At 36.5% G+C, this 15319-nt stretch overlaps 2 protein-coding genes across 2 annotated transcripts; both read left to right on the top strand.

Moving 5' to 3' along the window:
• The first annotated feature begins 105 nt into the window (after positions 1–105).
• On the top strand, positions 106–7502 carry nprl2 (NPR2 like, GATOR1 complex subunit). Its single transcript, XM_024269585.2, has 11 exons — positions 106–547; positions 1792–1883; positions 2010–2178; positions 2276–2384; positions 4715–4851; positions 5100–5197; positions 5277–5313; positions 5410–5503; positions 5581–5698; positions 5807–5949; positions 7274–7502. The coding sequence occupies exons 1-11, from the start codon at positions 476–478 to the stop codon at positions 7339–7341; spliced, it is 1137 nt and encodes a 378-aa protein (XP_024125353.1). The 5' UTR covers positions 106–475; the 3' UTR covers positions 7342–7502.
• A 1081-nt stretch (positions 7503–8583) lies between these two features.
• zmynd10 (zinc finger, MYND-type containing 10) lies at positions 8584–15154 on the top strand. The gene is made up of 12 exons (XM_024269584.2): positions 8584–8811; positions 9241–9349; positions 9459–9575; positions 9653–9706; positions 9780–9917; positions 9991–10079; positions 11391–11485; positions 12172–12344; positions 12716–12841; positions 13487–13608; positions 13679–13804; positions 14884–15154. The coding sequence occupies exons 1-12, from the start codon at positions 8723–8725 to the stop codon at positions 14954–14956; spliced, it is 1311 nt and encodes a 436-aa protein (XP_024125352.1). The 5' UTR covers positions 8584–8722; the 3' UTR covers positions 14957–15154.
• Positions 15155–15319: the final 165 nt, after the last annotated feature.

Genomic DNA, 15319 nt, shown 5'->3' on the forward strand with positions numbered 1-15319 from the left:
GCTGAATGCTCATATATTTAATCTGAAACTCAAAATGAAGCGTAACCGTTTTATTCTTATTTTTTTTATATATACTATTGAAGGAAGAAGTTGTCATGTCCCTCATTGTCCAATAGGTGACGACAAAGCGCCTGTCACTCGATTACCAACTTCAACCACTCTGCAGAAGAAGAGAGGCGAAATGGGTTGTTGTTGTCTGTAGGTTTTAACATGTTGTTTAAAAACTTTAAGACCCGCGCAACAACAGTTTCTTTAAACGAACTTAGTATACAATAGTCTATACGATGATCAATATTACGACAGTTTGAAAGTCTTTGAAATGGCGGCACTATTTTTTTCTTTACATTCAAAAGCGAGCAGCTAGCTTGTTTTAGCTAAAGCAGGAAGACAGCACTCTGTCATTTTTTTCTGACAGCGTTTCTCTAAAGTTACCTGACACTATTTTCAGTCTCTGTGTTTGAGGTTCGTCACAGGCATGGTCACTCGGATAGAGTGCATATTCTTTAGTGAGTTTCACCCCACACTGGGTCCAAAGATTACATATCAGGTGAGTGTTAAGTCTGTGTTAGATCTGATCATGATTCGGTAAACTAGACTTTGTTTACGTTTGTAAAACGGTCATATAATTTACAATTTAATATTTGTTGTGCCTTTTTTTTGTTAACGCAAAAATACTAAAACTTGTTTGTCCCTTTTTCTTTTTTGTCCATGTTTTCTTTACAAACTTTTAGTTATAATGCCAGTGTTTTTCCCTTTAAATTGACTCTGCACTTTTATGCATTTATAGTTTTTTTCTCTTGAAACCTTTATTCAAAACAAGGAAAATACATGCAATTAGGGACATAAACTGTGTATCAGGGTTTTTTTTAATAAACGCCAGGTGTTTATAAAAGTACAAATAATAATAAAAGTGAAATTATGTTAATAAAGCTGAGAAATGTGATATGTTTTTTATTTGTGCTGAATGAAAGAATGTAAATAATGTCTGGTTAAGGCAAATAACGAAGACATTTCGCATTTTATTACTAAATTTAATTATATGTATATAACATTTTTTTAATAAGGAAGAATTGGTAAGATGCAATTATGAACAATTTTGTTTGTATTGCCTTCCTATAAACATGGATGGAATTTAAAGGCACAAGCATAAATAAATACAAAAAGATGACTAAATAAAACAAACAAAAAACAACATTTAAAAGGCACTCCATTTTGATATTTGAGCTGTGATATGTGTAATAATTTCTGCAATAATTTAATCTCTTTCAGCTGAAGTTACCATATATATTGGGGAAAAGGTAAAATAATGGGTGTGGGAATCTATATGTTAGTTTCCTTTCACTCTTTTTCAAGCAATGAATGAAACATTTTTTGACAAACATCACATTTCATGGATTCATTGTGTCACGTATTATATATATAAGATTTGAGATTAAAGATAATTTAGAATGCATAAATATGGATATGTATCTCTTTTAAATGGTCCATCTAAGTAATAACTATTAACTATTCAATATATCTGTGAGAAAATGTATATCTCTCTTGTTTGTCTTCTTTTGTACTTTTTTAAATCTTGCTTGAAATAAATGTTTTCCGAATTCAAATAAAACTGTAAGATGACAGCATTTTGAATAAATACTGAGGATGTGAGTCGCTCCTATAAAATGTTGGCCTTTTTTGAAATAAATATTGTGCTTTGCTTAATCCTCATTCAATTTTATGTGAAAATGAAAAATAATATAAATGGTTTGAGTTAATGTATACATCTTTCTATCTGTCTTCTCTCATCAGGTCCCAGAAGAATACATCTCAAGAGAACTGTTTGACACAGTCCAGGTTTATATCATCACCAAGCCTGAGCTGCAAAACAAACTAATAACAGTGTATGTATTCCAAAGTTCTCTTCCTGATATGAAATTCTGTTGAGTGATTTTGCTCAGTCATGGTTTCTAAAGAAAGCTGCTCTCTATCTTTATTAACCCAGGCCCTAATTTTGGCTCTGTTTACAGCACAGCTATGGAGAAAAAGTTAATCGGATGTCCTGTGTGCATTGAACATAAAAAGTACAGACGAAACGCCCTCCTCTTTAACCTCGGCCTGGTGTGCGACGCTAAGACTGATACTTGTGCCCTTGAGCCAATTGTCAAGAAGCTGTCTGGGTACCTCACAACCTTAGAGGTGATGTTCAACACATTTACTTTGTCCGTTTTTTACATCAACATTTCTCAGAAACAATCTTAACATGGTTCTTTGTTGTTCTTCTCTTCTGTTGCAGCTAGAGAGTGGTTTTATTTCTAATGAGGAGAGCAAACAGAAGCTTCTACCAATCATGTCGACCTTGTTAGATGACCTTAATGCAACCGGAGCCTGCACTTTACCAATTGGTATTGTTTTGTCTTTTTGTGTGTTGTGGATATTGAGTACATTTTCAAAACAAAGCTTTGATTTTATCAGGAAAAGGGTTTATGGATCCAAAGTTACTGCAGATTTTTGTGAGTATTGTCACAAAGTATTCCAAGTTATATTGTGGTTGGGATTAAATTGTAAAGATTAGAGATTCCACAATTCTCTGTTTAAAACCAAATTCATATTGTGGGGAGAGTTGATTGTTGCATTCCTACTGCACACCAGTATGTTCATGTTGAAAGTGTCAAACACAAGTGTTGTGTTCAATTCAAAATACTTAATATTGTTTAATTAAATTACATCAGGCTTAGTATGAACCAACTGAAAGTTTTTTTGTCATTGCTACTCTTTAGCAAATAAAAAACTGAATCTTGACATTTTTATGGTTTTTGTTGTTGATTTGTAAAACAAAAATCCTATATTGAACCAAAGCAAAACCGTTTCTCAAAAATCAAGGTTTGAACCAAATTGTATGGAAAATGAATTGTTGCTTCCATAGTGAAGATCATTTAAATAAATTGAATTCTTTCCAAAAAATTTAACTTAAAAATTCAAAAGAATTGTTCCATTCTGAGTAACTACTGAAGCTCAATGTTGGCTTAGAGTCTAAATTGAAGTCTTGACAATGTGCTTCATCATGAAGACCCACTCTGAGGAAAAAATATGTTTTTAACATGTTCGTCTGGCATTTTTCTAAGGATAGAGGACATTAAAACAAAAAACAAGATTAAAATTGCAATTCTGAGGATTTTTTTTTTAACTCAAATCGTTATGAATCAGGAGCAGACGCAAAAATGTCATTGAAAAAAGCTTGTAGCAGTGATATAGAACTACAATCATCAAGCCACAAGCTTCCTGTTCTGCTCCATTCTGATGCATCCACTTGCAGTCAAATAGATCCATGAACATCTTTATTTTGGCTCTGATATTGCTCAACGTTCTTGTTGCACCGTTAATGTTGGCTCTGACTTGTGAGGAGCTGTAAGCCAGAGAGAGAGAGAGTGTAAACAAAAGGATGATGGGAAGTCAGGGCTGACTTTCTCTGTACCAACTGTCCCAACCACAACTTAGAGGTGAACTTCTAATGAACTGCTGCAGGAACTATGTCCTAGAAAATTATACGTTTTTGATTTGGGCCAAAAACAGCATCATCATAATTAAAAGAGCACTGGGAACACTTTTGAAAAAGTTCAAAAGATGATCGGAACTATTAAGTTATTGTGGATTCATTTGGGATTCAACGATAGACATGATTTGGTTCATACATTGATTTTCGGTTTATGGTTTTGTTTCGGTTTGTGTATGACAAAACAAAAATAAAAAACAGAAAATTCAGAAAGAAACTTATTTTAAATTGGCTAATGAGCATGTAAGCGTGATTAAAAACCTTTCAGTTGGATTATACTAGGCCTGGTGTAACATAATAAACAGGACTGTGTATGTTTCCCTCTCACATGATTCGATAAGCATCTCGATACATGAAGGATTCAACTCACTTTTTGGTGATACGATACTGTCTTATTCTTTTACCAAAAAAACACTCAAATATTTGTTTCTTATTCATAATGCATGGCATTAGTCAGAGACATTTATTTCAGTTTTGACTTGGAAGAAGCAAGCTTATGATTGGACGTCTTTTTGTTTGCATTACGTCTACATAAAAGGACAAAGACTGTAGAAAATAAAAACAGAAAGAGAAACTGCAGTTTGCCAGAAATTGATTTTTTACGTCTTGATTGATTTTATATCTTTTAACTAGCATAAAATTGATCATATTTGTGGTTTTCAAACAATACCTCTGATGCTTGATCCATTTTCCATACATATCAATTTTTTACATCCTTAGTAATAATGCAATGAATAATAAATCCTAAATGTAACACAACACTCGTTTTGGACACTTTCAATGGTTGACATTGAAAGTGTCCCATAGTGATGCAACGGTTTTACTTTTTAATACGATAAAACACAATTTGATTTTAGCTTTGATTTGTGTTATCCCTAGCATTCATATTAATTCCTTGGAATAATCAAAACCTGTTTGTCTAGATTTTTATACCTTTTTGGAAGTGGACCCGTCCTAATTAAGTTGCATGGAATACTTGCCAGCAGGTTAAAAAAAACGTAAGCCTCTATTGAGTGATGGTATTAAGACAGATCATTGAGATTCGATAAACTGTAGCATTGATTCCTGCGCTGGGTCAGACTCCTGACCTCCCCGTGCTTCATCCGCTCAGACTCTTTGTCCAGATGTGTGGACTGTCAGCCACAGCATTCATAACTCGTCTTTTTTCTTTCTCCGTCTCAGATGACTCGAACACGATTCACTTAAAGCTGATCCCACTGCGGAAGGACCCCCAGATCGTCCAGGAGTATGACGTGCCCGTCTTTGCGCAGTGCAAAGAACATTTTATCAAATCTCAGTGGGATCTCACCACTCAACAGGTAGAGCCTCATTATCAGAACCGCACAGCTACTAGTTGGAAGAAGTTCTGTGATAAGATTTCCTAGAACAGAAGATAAGCTGGCATGAAATAAATTACTCGATTTTAATTTGCGCTGCCCCTCGTTCAGGAGAAGTGCACCGGTGTGTTATGGTGTTGTTGCTGTTACAGAACGTTTACAGGCCGCAGTAAAGTCTGTTATTGTGGTAATAAAGCTTCCCAACTGACGGCCTGTTATGTTTTCTGCAGATCCTGCCCTACATTGACGGTTTTAGACACATCCAAAAAATTTCTGCGGAAGCAGACGTGGAATTAAATCTTGTTCGCATTGCGGTTCAGAATCTCCTGTAAGAATATGCAAATAATGGAAGTATGACAAGTGTAGCTATGTGAAGAAAATGATTCTCACGTTTGGTTTTTCCTCAGGTATTATGGAGTTGTGACTTTGGTGTCAATATTCCAGGTACAAAGTTTGAAATCTTTATCCTTTATTTGCCCATTTATCAAACTTTTTAAAATATATTTATAATGTGTGTAATCTCATTTTCCTTTGCTCTAGTACTCTAATGTTTACTGCACAACCCCCAAAGTCCAGAGTCTCATTGACGACAAATCCATTCAGGAGGAGTGTCTCAATTATGTTTCCAAACAGGGTAAGGAGGAGTCGTATCTAATTATATTTTGTATTTGCTGCTATTCTTTTTTATTTTTTTAATGTGTTAACTTTCAGGTCAAAAGCGTGCCAGCCTGAGAGATGTGTTCCAGTTGTACTGCGGTTTGAGCCCAGGAACCACGGTGCGGGACCTTTGCTCCCGCTACGCTCAGCAGCTTCAAAGGGTTGATGAAAGGTCATGGTCATGGCACACTTTATCAGTTCCTGAAAAAAGAAAAAAAAAAAAACACTCTCGTGGAATATCGAGTCAAAGTTGAACTTTTTTTTGTTTGTTTTTTCCCAGAAGGTTGATCCAGTTCGGCCTAATGAAGTCTCTCATTCGACGGCTGCAGAAATACCCCGTGAAGGTGATCCGCGATGAGCGCAGCCGACCCCCGAGACTCTACACCGGCTGTCATAGTTATGATGAGATCTGCTGTAAAACAGGCAGGTTTTATTTGACTCACAAGAACCAAAAAATGCTTTAAAACAGGGGTGTCAAAGTCAATCGCACATGGGCCAAAAACCAAAACAAAATCCAAAACACACCTTAGGTCGTGGACCGAACAGGATAAACATTTATTAAACACTCTAAAACTACGTTTTTAGAAAAAAAAGCCAAAATAGCTAGGATGTAGCTAAAATATTACCTTAAAATAGCCTAAAAAAGTAGCAAATGCCAAAAAAGTCTAAAAAGCTCGCTGAATACCTATTCTTAAAACTTAAAAATTTGTTGAAAACTTAAAAGAAAAGCCTCAATTAGCCAAAACAGCTAGCATGTAGCTGAAATTTGAGCTAAATGCCAAATTAGCCTAAAACCTAAAAAAAAGAAAAAATTATTTTAGCCAAAACAGCTAGCATGTAGCTGAAAAAATGCCTAAACTTCAAAATAACCTAAAAAACTGAAAAAAGCCTAAATTAGCCAAAACAGCTAGCGTCTAAATATTAGCCTAACTCTGAAACAGCCTAAAAACATGAAAAGAAAAGCTTAAATTAGCCAAAACAGCTAATGTGTAGCTGAAATATTAGCTTAACTCCAAAATAGCCTAAAAAATCTTAATAAATGCCAAAAATAGTCAAAAAGCTATCATAATGTCAATTTGTAAAACTTAAAAACATATATTTTTAGAATAATTATGAATAATAAAAAGGCAGGAATAGTATTCAAGAATAAATCAACTTAAACCTTAAATAACTTTCAATATTTTACCCTCCAATAAAAAATATGTTTTGTCAAAATCATACAAGTTCGAAATGAGCGCAAGATAACATCAGACCATTCTTAACAATAAAATAAAATGATCTGGAGGGACGGATATAATTAACCCAGAGGGCCGGATCCGGCCCCTGGGCCTTGACTTGAGGGGCCTCTGGTCAGAATCAATTTATCGCCGGAAGCGGAAATTGTAACTTTAGCTGGTTCCATAAGCGGAAATTTCCTAAACTTTAGAAAACCCTTTCAAAATGATAATTTAAATCTTTTACGCCTTTCAATGTGAATAAACTGTAGCTTTTTTTTTCTCTGTGAATCAGCTGATTGGAGCCGCAAAATACCGTTTCTTTCTCTGACAGAAAGTGTCACAGAGAAAAAAAATGGCAAAAGGTCGAAAGCTTAAAACGATATTTTTGTTGCGGCCAGCTCCAGCAGAGGGAGGAATTTCCGGCTATGAATTTTTGGGCGCCATATTTTTTCTCTGTGGCCAAATTCTCTTGCTTGACACATGTGCTTTAAAATGAAGTTACATTTTTTTTCTATGTGCTGATCTGACAGGGATTAGTTACCAGGAACTGGACGAGCGTCTGGAAAACGACCCGAACATTGTCATCTGTTGGAAGTGATGTTACACAGAACCATCACCTGGATGAATAACCTGGATGTGTCTACCGAAGATGCCTGGAGTGTGAAGCAGTTCTGACATTTTCAACTGTATCAGCTGTAAACATGTTCAGAACTGTGATCAACATCTGTTTATAAAGATGATATTTGGTTGTTCAAGTCATTTCTTTTCATCATTTCTGACATAAAACTAAAATATGTTCTTGTTTCTTGCAGAACAATGTGCAAAACAATTATTAATTAAAAGGCAGCAGAAGGAAACAAATTATCTGCCCCTTCAATTAGCATTGAAATAGCAACTCATTAGTGATTTAATTAGCTGTTTATTACTGTAAATGTGTAGCTATTAGTAGTGTGCTGAGAAAGTAATAAATGAAGGTGTTAGGATATATTTTTTGAACTTTTAAAATGATAATACTATGATTTTAGAGAGCTGTTTTTCTCCCACACAATTGTTTTGTGTAGTATCATGGGAGCAAGATCTGGGGGAAAAAAATTGCAGATCTTTGGTTTAATGTCACCTTCTTTCACAACAATGCACTACTATTATTATATAGTGATGCACACCCATTTAAAGACATTAAAAGATGCTGGAAATGGCCATAAATGTAGAGTTTTGAGTTCACATGAGCTAAAATGCATAAGAAAACAAACCTAGAAGCAGGAATAACTTGTAAAAATGTTCTTCAATGTAAAAAAAACTAAATGATACATTAAATAAAATGAACTGTATTTTACAACTAGTATCACAAATTAAAAAACATGGAGATTTTTAGATAATATCTGGACATTTAAGATTTTAAAGCTCTAGAATTGATGGCTTGTAAAAATGTTAAACATTTAAAAAGATCATAACGCCCTAAAACACTGCTTTGTTTTCATTAACGAGGAGTTAAAAAAAGTAACTGTACTTAAAGGGAACTATAAAGCTGAAAATAATAGAATAAACACAAATAAGCCATAACTTCAGTGAGTGGTGGTTAAAGCGTCTCTTTCCTTAAACATTTAATTTAATTGAGACAAATTAAAGTATTGAAAATAACAAAACTATTGCTGGTTCGTGTGTAATAAACACAGACAAAGGAATCTAATCAAATATCTCACTGTTAGAACGAATTTACGGCTCCCTTTGATTGTCTCATTCATCCTGTCGTAAACGCGCATTCCCGTCTCCTAGCAACTCAGCAGCCTATCACTTTGGACCTGTCGTAAAGTGAGGCGCTACTGCCCCCCACCGGCAACAAACCAAAACTGCACTCGCTTGCGCTGGGTTTGCGGTCGCCTAGGCAACCAAAGAGGAAAAGTTTGTCGACAGTCGCTTTTTAAGAGAATCCGACTAAAAGGACTGACTTTAACTACATATTTTTGTTAAGATACATCGAAATGGAAACGTCTGGTATTCTGTCTGTTGAAGCAGAGGCGTTTGTAAAAAGTCTGGAAACCTTTAGTATCAAAGAGGTGGGCTCTTTAAGGTAAGATGATAGAAACAATGTAAAGCTAAAGCTAGTATTTGTGTGTTTTAGCTGACACTACAATTCATTAAACATTAGAGGCAAATGCACATTTTTATGTCAATCTAACTTCATACCTGAGACTTAAACAATTATCTTTTCACAAAAGTTTTTGCTCTTAAATCAAACATTTAATCATTTTATCATTACTAATGATCATATACTAAAATAAACTTCGACATAAAAAGAAATGAAAATGTGTAATTGTGTTTAAAATATTTGCTATATAAACTTTCCATCCTTTCTACTATTTTGTTTGAGAGAATTTGTTACATTGTGGTCAGCGTTCAGATGATCACAGCAGATAAATTGATTAAATTTTCAAACATTTATTTTTGACTTTGAAGCTAAGTTCTCTGATGTTCACAGCTGTGAATATCTTTATTCCAGATGGTTCACACAGCATGAGTACATTCAAAAGTTGAACATGCAGGCAGTGCTGGATGCTTCAGTCATGCACGATGAGACAGTCAAGGAGCTCCTGGTTTCCTTTGGAAAGGTGAACATCTTCATTCACCCGATTACAACAAATTTCCCTTGGCATTCAGAAAAGTTCAACAGTGTTTGAAAGTTTTTTTTTAGGAACTGATGCATCATTCTCTTTGCAGATACCGGTTCTGATCCATGAGCTGATCCTCATAGAGGTGTGGAAGCACAAAGTGTTTCCCATCTTGTGCCAGCTGCAGGACTTTAATCCAAAGAATTCATTTCAACTTTACATGGTGGTAAGTGTGCAGTTGGGATGATCAGCTTGTGGCTTTCAATTAAAGATTTATTTTCTTTTTTCTTTTTTCTTTTTTAGATCTACCATGAATCCACGATCATAAACCTGCTCCAGACGGTGTTGTTTCATAAGGTCAGTAAGACATCAAAATATGATTGGAGTGGGACTTTAAATTACTTTTCATCCTTTTTGAATTGTTCTGTAGGATTCATGTGAGGCAGCTGAAGACGCTCTTCTAGATTTGGTGGATTACTGTCACCGAAAGCTCACCTTACTGGCCAGTAAACAGACCAGAGACAACAGCACCAGCTCTAAACCACAGGAGAATGTATCTTCTACTGAGGTACATCTGAGAAACATGGCAGACTGGTTTCTCACTGTGTGACTGGGGACTAAACATGTTTGTGTTGTTGAAGGAACTGAAGGAGTTGAGCGCTTCATTGGAGTTTGGCATCTCCCTGGCAGCAGTATCTGTGCTGTGCCACATTACAGGCCATAACAACAAGTATGTACAACTTTTACTGTATCGCCTCAAGGAATACTGGAGGCAAGAGTGGCTTCAAATACGAAGTACAATTCACTCTTAGTAGCACAATATTTTGAAAAGACAAAGTCTAAGCACACTCAACTCAAATGAGACGATTCTTGATGCCAGCAGACTCGCTTTTTTTGTCTACCGGCTGTGTCCTTGACTGAATATTTGAGTTTTGTTTTGGTTCAATTTGATTCAGTTTTCCAGATTCCAGGCAGAACAATTCTCCAAGTTATCATCCATTTTCTCTGCCAGTTCAAAGGCTGCATACCCTGTGGACCAGTTTAGGACATTGAGCTTTTGGTTGAGCTTCTATTGTCTCTCAATTTGGTGTGTCTCTCCACAAAGCTTCAATTGTATACCTCTTGCTATTAGTAGCTTTGAAAATTACAGACAAATCAGAAATCCTTCAATCCTAGATGCCAGAAATCCTATTAATTAGCAAACATCGAAGGAGCAAACGAACAGTCTGTACCGTACTTAGGATATTGAAGTTAGATTGTCCTTTCCACCTGACCTCTTCTGCACTACTATTGACCTTGACACCCTGGCGTTGATTGTACCAAACCATAACCATTCTTCACCACAGATTCATATCAGTGGTGAAGACTAAGTACATATCTTCAACATCTTTCATGGACAGCTGGGATAGACACACCAGCCTGCCCTTGTCTACTAACTCGTTCCTTATAGCAAATGAAATGTAGAAAAAGAAATAAATGTTTGCTAAAATGACTAAACTTTGAGAGTTTATGTCATATTTCTTTCCACACTAGTCAAGCTCTCTCAGGTTGCATCGATCTCTCACAAAAATCATTTGATTCATGATGGAAAACCAATAATCTTCCAAACCATGGTCCAGAATTTTTGTGCCTTCATTTCACCCCCCCCTTATTAAAAGCCTCTACGGCTGGCTGCAACAGAACATGATGCTCCCACCACTGTGCTTCATGACGGATGTAGCCTTTTGTGTTAGTGGGAAGCACCCTCTACCTCCAATGCAAAAAATAGTGAGTCTCATCAGACAGAAGAAACTGTCCACTTCACAAAGGAGTCTTTAGTTAATAATGTATATTTACATAAAATCCAATAAAAGTTTAAAAAACGTGTTGCCATTTTGACACTAATAAGCTGTTTTTCTGAAAATGCTTTGTAATTTAGTCTTATATAATTGCTTTAAAATATCATCAATTATTGTAACATTTTAGTAGAAAAACACATAGAAAGAGGATGAATGCTTCACTTTAAGAAGTTAAACCAAGCTGGTCTTCTTTCTTGTCACAGTCTAAGCGTGATGAATCGCATGCTGTGCACACACAACGTGCCTTGTGTCCTCGTTCAGCTGATTGTTTCCTGCCCCTGGAGCTGCCAGAGACAAGGTTATCACACATTCTGAGTCTTACACATTCTTAACTTAACAGAATTAGAAAAAAAATATCAGTTTTTTTTTCTCAAGCAGCACTTCTTGTGATCACTATCTTTCTGTTAAACATAAAGAAAAGTATTTTTTTTCCCCTTTGAGGGTTTTTGAGCATGCAAATTTAGTCATCTCTTTGTTTCCTGAAGATTACACGAAGCACTTTCTAGCTTTGTTTCACAAGGACATTACAAGATGACTAATTCCCCTTTTTTCAAGTCTTGTAAGAATATTATAGTTATGGAAGTATTTTTTGCCCTGTGACAGACTGGCAACCTGCCCAGGGTGTACCCCCTCTTTACTCAACAATAGCTGGGATAGGCTCCAGCAACCCAATGACCTTAAAAGAGATTCAGCCAGTTTAGATGGATGGTTCAATTGGCCTGCAAAGCCACACAAAGGACTAAACTTTGTTTTAACATAAGACTGGTCATGAAAAGATGTTAATTGAAGATAATATGGATCCCATGAACCTTTGCTATAAAACAAAATTACTTTCATTACATTTTATAATTCTCTCTACAAGAAGTTGGAAATTGGAAACATAACTAAAAAAAAACAAACATTTGCACATGTGTATAAATCATCATAAATGTAGATGCTGCACTTTGATTAGCATTTTATCTAAAATCTGCTATCTTGCTATAGGGGAGGTCCAAAAGTACATTGATGGCAGCTGGCAGAAGATTCCAGTTGAAGACTATTTCAAGATGACCAAACTTGATGGTCAGGTTTGGATTTCTCTTTACAATCTGCTCCTTAATGAAGACTCCCTGAGAATGTACGACTTCAACAGCTTCAACAGGGATCAACTCTCTAAGGTATACAATCAATCAAATACAGACAACCACTTATCAACTGACAGTACTGCCTACTGCATACTATAGTATGTACCTTTTATAATTGATCCTTATCAATCAATTCTCTTGGCTTTTGTGAAGATATGATTGATTTTTAGGAAATGCTGCCAAATGACTGTCTTGTAATGTCACATCCGATTCACTTCCTTGTTAGACCACAGATTTCCAGTTTTTGTTTTGACGAAGGGGCTTCCTCCTATTATAAGTTCACTTTCCTCTTCCTGTTGTATGTCAGACTATTTTTACAATCATATTTACTGCTTAAGAAGCAGTGATAGGACTCTCCCAATAACATTGCCTCTTCTGCTTGCTTCATTATTCTTGTTCCACAGCTTAGGACCTTCTTGACAGATGTACTGATAGACCAGATGCCAAGTTTGGTGGAACTTCAGCGTTTCTTGACTCAACTCGCTGTTATGGAGCCAGCCCCACCAAAGAAACAGCTTCTCCTGGAGCTGGTACAGTTGTGCACTAATGCTTCTCTAATGCTACATACACACTGGTCTGGACAACACGCCTTCAAGTGGCCACTTCCAATGGAAGGTTTATGGAAATGTGCATGTTTTGGGCTTCCACAGTCAAAACTCTCTAATTCATGCAACGCTTTGCAAGTTTTTAGTCTGTTTTTTGTCTCTACCTACAAAATACAAGTTCAATGGTCGTGTGTTGATAATTAAACCAGTTAAACTTTGACCAAGTAGGGACTCAGATTTGGTAATAGGGTAGGGTCTTTCTCAATTCATGGAAGAGCCAACCGTTTGGAAGTTGATCATGGAGGAGAAATTAATAATTTAAGTCTTTCATATATTGGAATAAGCCAGCAAAAGACTGATGAGGTCTGAACTGCTTTGACATTTCTCATCAAGCCTCTTTCAACTGTAGGTTGGAAGAGGGTATGAAACGAGGAAGTCACTCCTCCAACCTACTGTTGAAAGAGTGACGACTGCCAGTATCCGCTAGTATCAGGTAGTGACAGTCCAGTGTGAACACAACAGGCTAAAAGTGCATTCAACAACACGCATTCAAGACGTTCTTGAATGCAACACAAGCCTGGTGTGAACGTAGCATTAGTGTGTGTTAACCCTTGGATTCTTCGTGTGTAGATCCCAAAAATATGGACCCACATTGTTGAAACAAACTCTGGAAAGTGGAAGGGAATAGCTAAATATCAGGCCAAGGAAACATTCAACCCTTCAGAAAGTGACTTGACCCAACTGGCAAAGAGGTAAAAACACCAGCTTGAGACACTTGCAAAGGTAGATCGGAACGTAACAAAGACATTTTGTTTCCTCTAGGTTGGGTCAAATCTATAACTGGGACGTAATGGAGAATTTTCATCAGGAAAAGCCCAAGTGTGGATCATGTGGGAGAGAGGCTTCAAAGCGATGCTCTCGATGTCAGGCAGAGTGGTACTGCCACAGGTAAGGCATGCTTTATTCTTCTTCACTGATGCACACCTGAACTAAAATCCAACAATCAGACAATAGATGATGGATGAACCCCGAGGTCACAGGATCCCATTGGTTTGGATTGGGTTCATGAAGAGTTCTTCAGATCTGCTGTTGACATTGAGTCATTTTACATGTTTAACAAACCACCTAGTGGTTACTTGGTGGTCTGAACTGGCTCCAGTTACTTTGGTTTTCAAATCCATGTACTCACAGTTGGAAGAAGCTTGCTGCAAAATGTCGAAGCAGTCCAAATCTCATGAATCATGCTTCAAGCTTTTTCTCTCACAGCACTACTGCAATACATGAAAGACTAGGTGTTGTAAATCTATCCAGGAACAAATTGCAATTATTAATTTCTCCTCCATGATCAACTTTCCAACAGTTGGTACTTCCGTGTTTTGAAAGGGACACTAACTCTATGTCACTACCGAGTCCCAGTCCCTGATTGGTAAAAGTTCAACAGATTTAACTTTTGTCGTTTGCTTAGTTGTTGCACGTTTTGTATCTAAAGTCCAAAAATTTAGTTTAAGTCTTGCGTGAACGTGGGAGTTTTGATTGCGAAAGCCCGAAACACAAAGTGAGTTTACATTTACATTACAAAGTTTTGTGTTTATATTTTTGTTCAATACATAAAATCACCTCTGTTTAAAACTCTAAACATAAATGACAAACTATCTTCAAAGCAATAGCTTTTTTCCTTTAAGGCCAAAGAGCCAGAATGGAGGGATAAAAGAGGCCTGGAGGCTCAGGTTGCATATACCCCTGGGGCCCTGAGCTATCCAAAGCACGGTAACGTTGGGACTGGGGTCATCTGGAACCCACAAGACAGCCCAGTGAACGTTTTTTCCAATGATTTTTTATGTTTTCTCTGGTATCCATGGCAGACATGAAATTGCATCCACCTTTTTCATGGGAGGGATAACACGTCAAAGTAATGGTGGGTCATATGGACCCCCAAGATAGTACAAGGGCTAGGGAATGATTGGAAGCATGCTACTTTTGCTCTATTGAGGTAGAGATTTAACTCGTTTGCTTGTTTGTTTCCACAGAAGATGTCAAGTTCAGCACTGGCCAAAGCATAAGAAAGCCTGCCAGCTCATGGAAAGTTCTACAACATCCTAGAGGAGCAGCAATAGTTTAAACTTGTTGAGAGTGAGGTGTAATATTCTGATATATCTAGTATCTTCTGTATATTCTACCAAAATATCAAAGATGACATTTTAAAAGATTATTTTCGGTCATTTGAAATATTCTGTACTTTTTAAAGTTTGACTTTGTTGGACAGAAAAAATGGTCAATAAACAAAAAAACATGTTTTAACCTTGTGGCTCAGTACAGCATGCATTGTTCCCTTTGCTTTGCAGATTGAGTTGCTCGTCTGTATAGCTGGGGGCCTGTGGTTATTCTCCTCCATGTGTTCATAGTTGTGGTCAGACTTTAGCCTCTTTACGTTCTTTTTAACAGCCAGCAAAGGCAGGAAACGCT

This window comes from Oryzias melastigma, linkage group LG5, assembly GCF_002922805.2.
Source record: "Oryzias melastigma strain HK-1 linkage group LG5, ASM292280v2, whole genome shotgun sequence".
Classification (NCBI taxonomy): Eukaryota; Metazoa; Chordata; class Actinopteri; order Beloniformes; family Adrianichthyidae; genus Oryzias; species Oryzias melastigma.

Bases quoted from the DNA above. Each gene is read 5' to 3' on its own strand.
- nprl2 (XM_024269585.2), top strand. From the start codon at position 476: ATGGTCACTCGGATAGAGTGCATATTCTTTAGTGAGTTTCACCCCACA. The intron at 4,852-5,099 runs GTAGAGCCTCAT...TGTTTTCTGCAG, and splicing joins GGGATCTCACCACTCAACAG to ATCCTGCCCTACATTGACGG. The intron at 5,950-7,273 runs GCAGGTTTTATT...CTGATCTGACAG, and splicing joins TGAGATCTGCTGTAAAACAG to GGATTAGTTACCAGGAACTG.
- zmynd10 (XM_024269584.2), top strand. From the start codon at position 8,723: ATGGAAACGTCTGGTATTCTGTCTGTTGAAGCAGAGGCGTTTGTAAAA. The intron at 9,350-9,458 runs GTGAACATCTTC...TTCTCTTTGCAG, and splicing joins TCCTGGTTTCCTTTGGAAAG to ATACCGGTTCTGATCCATGA. The intron at 13,805-14,883 runs GTAAGGCATGCT...TTGTTTCCACAG, and splicing joins GCAGAGTGGTACTGCCACAG to AAGATGTCAAGTTCAGCACT.